Source organism: Temnothorax curvispinosus, unplaced genomic scaffold, assembly GCF_003070985.1.
Source record: "Temnothorax curvispinosus isolate PA1 unplaced genomic scaffold, ASM307098v1 QBEX01014632.1, whole genome shotgun sequence".
NCBI lineage: Eukaryota > Metazoa > Arthropoda > Insecta > Hymenoptera > Formicidae > Temnothorax > Temnothorax curvispinosus.
This window is the reverse complement of record NW_020224412.1, coordinates 4,062-12,556: the sequence shown is the minus strand read 5'-3', so window position 1 is coordinate 12,556 and position 8,495 is coordinate 4,062. Positions and strand designations below refer to the sequence as shown.

The 8,495-nt window shown below is 37.1% G+C and overlaps 2 protein-coding genes across 4 annotated transcripts; both read left to right on the top strand.

The window, feature by feature from the left end:
- The first annotated feature begins 28 nt into the window (after window positions 1-28).
- On the top strand, window positions 29-3,600 carry LOC112464855. Of its 3 annotated transcripts, none has more exons than XM_025032103.1 (9): window positions 29-189; window positions 377-597; window positions 675-847; window positions 931-1,057; window positions 1,210-2,228; window positions 2,357-2,568; window positions 2,964-3,025; window positions 3,087-3,296; window positions 3,399-3,600. In XM_025032103.1, the coding sequence occupies exons 6-9, from the start codon at window positions 2,528-2,530 to the stop codon at window positions 3,572-3,574; spliced, it is 489 nt and encodes a 162-aa protein (XP_024887871.1). In that variant the 5' UTR covers window positions 29-189; window positions 377-597; window positions 675-847; window positions 931-1,057; window positions 1,210-2,228; window positions 2,357-2,527; the 3' UTR covers window positions 3,575-3,600. The 3 variants fall into 3 exon arrangements, 2 of the variants coding, with proteins under 2 accessions (XP_024887871.1, XP_024887870.1); XM_025032102.1 differs by having other exon boundaries at window positions 931-1,131; window positions 2,946-3,025; XR_003041959.1 differs by lacking the exons at window positions 2,964-3,025; window positions 3,399-3,600 and having other exon boundaries at window positions 3,087-3,172.
- LOC112464857 lies at window positions 3,590-4,412 on the top strand. The gene is made up of 2 exons (XM_025032106.1): window positions 3,590-3,969; window positions 4,142-4,412. The coding sequence occupies exon 1, from the start codon at window positions 3,614-3,616 to the stop codon at window positions 3,965-3,967; it is 354 nt and encodes a 117-aa protein (XP_024887874.1). The 5' UTR covers window positions 3,590-3,613; the 3' UTR covers window positions 3,968-3,969; window positions 4,142-4,412.
- The last annotated feature ends 4,083 nt before the right edge of the window (window positions 4,413-8,495 follow it).

Here is an 8,495-nt window from a genome sequence, read left to right as displayed (position 1 = left end):
TCGTCGTCATCGTCATTGTCACAAAATACCTCGTCAATGACTTTTCTTATCTGATATGCCAAAGCCACTACAGAAGTTGCTTCTTCAGTACATCACAAGCAGGGACGAATTTTGTTTAGTGAGAGAACAAGCGTGTATCGCGTTTTGCAACATCCTCAAAAACTGCAACTCTATGACTTTTCACTTTGTGTAAGTGTGAGAGCACGATATATTATTAAATCGTAAACGTCGAGAAAGCATTAGTCTTAAAATGTGTTAAATTTCTCTATCTTAATTAATATTATATAAACGATACTCATATTTTCTTACGTTTCTAAATTGCTGAAATACAAATTGAAGCTATGTACATACTTTAGAAAATTATATTTTTATACAGGATGATTCTTTACAACCACAAGCTATCCTGATACATGCCGAGCAATGCAACATCTATCATGAAATCAGCGTTCTGTGTTCAAATATCTATACGTCGACTACTTTAGATGCGGAAGAGTCGGAATGTCAAGGAAACAACGGCAAATTTGTAATCTAGTTGCACTTCATTGGTACCGCGCACCGTATCGCACTTATACAACTGTCAGAATGAATTACAACTCTGTAATTATATTATTTAGTTATATACTATAATTTTTATTTTTAATTATATTTTTTTAAATTCTTTATTTCTCTTACAGTTTCCGGCAGAGTTTCGGAAATAACAGATGTGGACAATCCTTTGCAATCAGTAGCGACGCCTTCGCTTATTACAGCTGCTTGTAATTTATTGAATAATTTAATATTTGTCGGACAACACCAGGTTGTACGACAAGTCTACGAATATTCCATCGATATATAAGTATTTATTCGGGTATGTATGTATGTAGAAAAATCTATAACGCTGGATTATCTTTTTTTTCACCTATATTGTCTCATTTGATCTCTCGTTTTAAGGTGTTTGATTAAGATTTCGAAGGATATCAGGAGCAGGAAGGAAGAGTCTGAGTCATTATTCTGATACGCTGGAAATGTACATCAGCATCTGCACAGTTTTAACAAATTGCATCACGCATAGCAACAAGTACGCAGCCGTCGTACTCTTTTCTCCGGACTCGCTTTATATTCTATTTTGCTTCTTAAATATCGATTTATACCGTATGTATTTGAACATTTATTCGTCACAAAATGTATAATTTGATTTTTAAACAACGTTCCATATATTAATCTCCTTAGAGTCTGCCGAACTGCACCTGATATACCTGCGTAACAGACTTTGGACGGAAATCTACATCTTCGTGGCTGTGCTTTCGTTAACGGAGGATCAACATTTTCCCATTCAAGAAGCCATTCAAAGCGCGTTATAATTGTGCGGGCCTGAAACGGTCCTGGCTTCCATTTGTCTTGCGATAAAGGACTCTACGACTGATCTGAGAATGAGCGCCATTAGTGCCTTAGCTTTTCTACTGTCCCACGAGATTCAAAAAGATTTCTTGGGAAGAAGCGGTACCTTTCTATTACAAACCGTGCTCAATACTAATGTGGCACATGTCTCGATCGAAAGCAAAGATAGTGGTTTGCGAGATATATCGAACGTCAACAAATTATCAATAAGAGACGCGAATGTGCATTCAAGAAAATCAAACGAGAGCGAGAAAGATTTGCGTACGAAAGACGATCAGCTACCAGATCAAGGACAAACTACCATAAGAGGCGAATTATGTGAACTGTTACTGCATCTTTTCATCGCTCATAGTTACACGAAATCCAAAAAAAGCAGCAAACAATCGGAGGATAAAGATCTTATTGTAGGTGCCCTTACTAATTTACTATACGTGTCGAAGAAGGCAAAGCGAGCGGCATACGGGGTAATCTTCCCGAGACCGCGTTAATGATCCTAAAAGAATTGTATGTTGAGCTGAATCTTCAACCGTTTGAGCTTTACAAAAAGCAAGCGGAGAAAAAGGCAGGGAAAGACTTTAATACATGGAATTTCGATCATAATTTCCTGTATGAATTTGTAAAAACCTATCTTATTTTTATTGCACAGACTCATCCTTTGTTGCACGATGTGAATTGTACCTTCATACCTCTGATGAACTTCATGTGCAGAGATGTACGTGTTAAAGAAACCCTGACGAAAGAGGGCTTAGCGGACGTGGTGCACAAGTTATGGGCCTGAATAGCGTTAAATAAAACAGTGTCAACGTCTGCTTTAAAATTGCTAGCGACATTCACAACAAAATGTAACGTTGGTAAGATTACGTTTAAAAACCTACACTTTATTTAATTATGATTAATAACTTTGAGAAGAGTATACGATTTCTCTACTGTTGAACATATATAATATGCAATCTTTTTAAATTGCGTTGTAATTTTTTAGCCGCACAGTCTTTAACATTAACGACGATATTACCGGGAAATGGATTAAGGAAAACGCCAAATACGCTCGCGCTGATACATGTCATCATACAAGTAACGTGCAAAGAAATTGAAAGGGCCGGTCAAATTTTCGATAATCACAAGATGCACTTCGCCTTCCACATTCTGCGAAATGCGGTGCATGTTCACGAGTGTAGAGTCTGCATTTCGAAGGTAATTAAATCATTTTGTTATTATTATTATTATTATTATTATTACAGAATAGTCTGAAAATAATGAGACTTAGACTGCAATTTCCAAACTGATTAATTAATTACGAATTAATTGTTCATTTTATAGAGTAATTAATTTTACAATTAAAATGGGCAGTTTTATTTCTTCTTTTGTAACAACATCTTCCAGACTATACCTTTTTCACCCAAACGAATGGCGCCATCTCTCGGTTTTTACTAAACACTATTGTTTGATACTTCTGATTCTATCTTAACCATTGTTTTAACAAAACACAATTAGTATTAAACGACAATTGTATCAGCGTGCATTTGTGACGCATAAAAAAATATGTCTACGATTCCCGTTTTTAATCCAAGCCTGCATGTGTATCTCAGAGACGTAGCAGGGAACATGATGCGGAGCGTTAGAGGATATAACATTGCTATAAATCTACAAGGTACATATAAATATTAAGAAATATATCATACAATATATAATACAATGTTTTGTTACATTAGATCAGAGTTTGATCGAGGTCTGCCTGCCTGATACAGAGGCCTGCATGAGCAGTACAACTGACTGTGAGCACAGTCCTTTTCTCGACAACTCAAAAGAAAATGAGGATAATCAACAAGCTGCTATTGTTCAACCTTCGACTTTATCTACTGTTCTTCCACCTGAAGGCAATTCACAACCGAAGAAAAGCAAAACCCAAACTGCTTCAAATGGTGAAAATCAGTTTATTGCTATCATTATTACTACCTATATTATATCAATTAAAACATATATTTTGTCATGTTGCATTTACTGATAACATTTTTGTTTTGCAGTTGCAATATGGACAGATCAGTTGGTTGTAAGAAACCTCATACACTTCTGGTCTGCGAATCAAGAATTGTTCGCAAACACTTTAATGAAAAACGATGATGTATGGAAAATAGTTGCCGAGGAACTAAATACACTTAAAAAGACACATTATTCTTTAGATCAGTTAAAAATAAAATGAGAGTTAAAGCAAAAATACACTGAAACCAAAGACAACAATATGCAGTCCGGTGCAAAGGCCAAGACATGCCCATTTTATGAAGAATTAGATGAAATTTTAGGCAAAAAGCCATGCGTCAAGCCCGTTGCACTGGCCTCCAACAGGCGTCCCGTTCTGGATAAAATGTGCACGGATGTAGACTGTAAAGAAGAACCTGAGAAAAAGAAGAAGAAAAGTAAATCCAACGTTCTCGATGAAATTGGAGAGTGGAGGGTGGAGTCGATGGAATATCGAAGAACCACTGATGCCGAGAAGCAGAAACAGCGCGAGGAGCAACTTGAAATTGCACGGAAGAGTATCGAGTCTATGGATGCTCGCATGGGTCAGTTAATTGATGTCTTGAAGAAAAATTAAAGGTATCCCAGATAGCACAACGCAACTAATTATACAATTTAAATAGTTTATTTGCAGTATTAGCTGAGATTATTCACTATAAATTTTTTCACTATAAATTTTTTTGAATATATAAGTTGTAGATTCTTTTTTAACGTCGTATAAATAATATAAATAATGGCTACTCTTTTACAGTTATTCCTTCGGCTCTGGACGCATAGTATATAACAAGTTCAAGTCCGTGGTATCGTACGTGATTGATGATCTACCATTGTTCGATAAGAATGGTTACTGTACCGAAGCTGTCGGTGTATGATTCACTTGACGAAGAAGTAATATAGAGCTATCTGGAATTCTCGCTCGCCTCGATGAAGGAAGGCGCCTGCAGTGAGCAGTCCAGCCGTATGACGGCCATGGACAACGCCACCAAGAACGCCGTAGAGATGATCGACAAACTCACTCTCATGTTCAACCGCACTCAACGTATAACGTTGTAACTTTATAACGTTTGTATTATATATTAAGTACTAAAATTGAATTTCTATCAGTTCGGATATCAGAAGCATGTAACAACATGATCTTTTAATCTAGTTATAAAAGATTACAGATTCATCAATTTAGGAAGGTGTGGTATCTCTTTCTTTTCTTACTTTTTAATATACTAGAACAATACAAGCGCGCGCTACGCGCGCGCTATTTAGCTTTTTTTGTATATCATTACACAAAACAACATTTGCAACGCTATTGCTCTTTAATAATAACACATTAAGAAAAATTTAACGGTATATACATAACAACATGACTTTCAAATGACTTTGTACAGAAAAATCTTTATTTAAATTAATTTCATGTTTTTTGCAACGATATAAATACACTTTTAATAATTAATTAAAAACCTAAAAAAAAATACGTACAATTTTTATGTACAAAATTTTTAACATGTTTTTTATCTCTGATTACGAAAGTGAATTCTTAACTCCCCGGCCCCGCCCCCCCTCTCTTTCTCTCTCTTGTTCTTTCCGTTTCTTTATTTTTCTTTCTCTCTGTCTCTCTCGACTTTTCTTCTTTTTCTTTTAGTTGTCATCTAACTTTGTCATATCCAATCATGGAGAACGAAGAAATTACGAACACACACGCTATCGCCATCTTCATCGTCGACGAATTACGTACAATATAAGTTTAATTATTATTTTAAGGCTTACCTCCCTCTCCCTCTCTCTCTCTCTCTCTCTCTCCCTCTCCCTCTCTTTTTCTGTCTCCTTCTTTACTTCTTATTCGTCATCTTTAACTTTATCATCACATCTAATCGTGGAGAAAAATCATTACGAAGAAACATGTTATCACCAACTTAATCATCGACGAGTTACACACAATATAAGTTTAATTATTATTTTAAGGCTTACCTGCCTCTCTTTCTATTTTTCTCTCTTTCTCTCTTTCTTTCGCTGTTTCTTTCTTTACCTTTTGTTCATTATCTTTAATTATATATGCAATATCTAATCGCAAAGAATAACAAAATCACGAATAAACACGCTATCATCATCTTTATCGTAGACAAGTTGCGCACAATATAAATTTAATTATTATTTTAAGGCTTACCTCCCTCTCATTCTCTCATTCTCTCTCTCTCTCTCTCTCTCTCTCTCTCTCTCTCTCTCTCTCTCCCCCTCTCCCTCCCTCCCTCCCTCCTTCCTTTTCTATACTTTTCCACCTCTCCTTTACCTTTCCTCTATTTTCTCAGTTCTCTCCTCACTTCTCTCTTTCTCTCCCTGCATTCTTCATCCCATCACCCTCTTTTGTTCTTGTTAGCCATTCTTCCATCCTCATTTTCGTTCTCCTCTATTACTTTTCTTACCTTTGACATTCCTACTTCTATTTCTTCTTGTAGTTCCCATTTTCCTCCTATCGTCCCTAACCTCTTTTTAAATTGCGTTTTTTCCTCCTCGCTCCATGTTCCTGTCCTTTTTTCTCTTTCTCCCTCTTTCCTTTTCTGCTTTCTCTTAAGCTTATCTCTCACCCATACTATTAATGGATGATGATCTGAGTCTACTCTTTCTCCCACTTCCAGTCTCTCCACTTTTTCTCCAACTTCCTCCTCCCCTATAACGTAATCTATAACTGTTTCGCCTTTCCCTCCTGTGTATGTAAATTCACCTTCCTCATCTCCTTTCACGCCTCCATTCAATATCATCCATCCTCTTTCCTCTATGTACTCCAATAGTTTTTTACCGTCCCTATTTATTTTCTTGTCTTTTGATCTTCTCCCTCCTCCTTCCTTTCTTCCCTCTTCCTCTTCTTCCCATCCTCCTTCCTCACCCGTTCTAGCATTAAAGTCTCCACCTATTATAGTCCTTACCTCCTTTTCTCCCTTTTCCGTCCAATCTTTCAAGCCTTCCAGTTTCCTGTCTATATCATTATTTACATATATTCCTATTATTCTCCAATTTTCTTTTCCTACTCTTATCTTACATTCGATTTTTCTTTTTTCTTCCTCCAACCTTCTTTCTTCTTTTACCTCTTCTATTCTTTTCCGTATTTCTAATAACATGCCTCCACTCACCCTTCCTTTTTGTTCTTCCTGGTCGCTATCTGCACTCTCTATCTGTATTCGCTTGAGATCCTCTCCCATCCCCTCTCATCCAATCATGTCTCCATCATTATCACCACTTCCCATTCCTTTATCCCTTCCCAGAACTCCTTATCCTTGTTTGCTGTACCCGCCACATTCCAGAAAGCCACCTTCCATATCTCCTCCTCCTTCCTGTCTTTCTTTTTTTCTCTCTCTCTCTATAAGCCTTATCCTCATCTTGGTCCTTTTTTCATACATTCTCTTCTTCATCCTCTTTTTTACTTTCATCGTCCCCTTCTGGATTGCTTCCATCCTCTGTTTCTCTTATTCTTCCCCCTCCTTCTTCCACACTCTCCCTTCGCTGTCTCGCAATATCTCTTCGTCCTCCTCCCACTTCCACCATTTTCTTTCTATTTGAATTTTTCCATATCCTACCTTTACTCTCTTATCTTTTCCTCTCTCCTGTCTTGCAATGTCTTCTAAATTCTATCTCATCTTCCTCTCCTTCCATGTCAGGTCATCATCTATTCTTATCCCTCTTTCTCTTAGTCTTCTTCTCTCTATCATGACCCTTTTTTTCTGTTCCAGTCCCTGCAGACCTATTACTGTCATTCTTACACCTCCCTCTCCGCCATCTTCAATGACCTTCTTACAATTCACTTGCGTCTTTATTTCTACCTCCTTTAAAATTTCTTTAACCTCTTTTTCTACTTTGTTCCTATTTTCCTTTGTACCTCTTATAACTATGTTTTTTCTTCTTTCTTCTCTCTCTCTCATTTCTAATTTCTTATCTATCTCCTTTAGCTTTTTTTCCAATCCCTTCTCTCTTACATCCTCTTCTTTTCCTATTCCCTCCTCTTTTATTTTTAATAGCGTCTTCTCCATTTCCATTATTCTCTCTTTCATCTCTTCTTTTTCTCTCATCCATTCTTCTTCTCTCTCTTTTATGAGTCTTTTTAAAACTTCTAGCTCTTGTCTAAATTCCCTCCCCTGTTCTCTCATTATCTCCTGCATCTCCTTTATCCCTTCTCTCATCTCAACTTTTACCTCATTCTTTATCTCTTCTATCCAACTTCTTTCGTCTTCTGTAATTTCCTTGCCTTCTTTTTGCGGCGATCTTTGCATTTTTTTGCTCCTGCTGAAAAGCCATTCTTCTGTTTCCCCTCTTTCTATCGCCCCTCTCTTTCTCTTTATTAAATCCACGTTGCATGTACATCCTCTTCTCTCCCCTGTTCTCTTCCCTCTAATTCTATCAATCTTGCCGCTTTTCCTTTTTTTCCATCATTTTCCCTCGGTAATATCTATCTCTCCAGCTGTTCTATACCTAAATATGTTTACCGTTCTTTTTGTTTCTATATCTATATACTAATCTATGCCCCCACGCATGTCGCGTGACATCGCCGCCTATACGCTTTGTCCCTCTCTTCTGATTTATTCCGTGCCTACCTGCCTGACCGTTGCCCTTACGCCACTTTCTCTGTCCTGTACCTAACCCTACCCTCTCCCTTTGACCTGTGTCCGTTCACACACGCTCTCACTCCTCTATTTCTCTCTTTCACCCACTCGCTGCTATTTCATACACTCTCTCACACTCTTCTTTGCTTGATTTTCGTCACTCACACACGTGTCACTCAACGATAGCGCCGGAAACGGAGTAGTATCCATTAGTACTAAAAACCTATCGGAAGCCGTGTATTAATGCTACACCAACTTTATTCCTGATTTCTTATTTTTCTAATAAGCTAATATCTGTTCCTTGTTCCTTATATTTTTCATTGTGCGGAGGCCTTTACTCTCCTACACTTTTTAACATTGCTTTGCTCGTCTTTCTTAGGATTTATTGGTCCTTTATTCCTTACTTTCAAAATTTCTCTATCTTCTTTATAGTGACTTCAGGAATACTTTTTCTATTATCGGCACCTTTATGTCTCATTCTCTATTTCGTTATCTCCCAACTTCTTTCCTTATTTTAATTTCTTT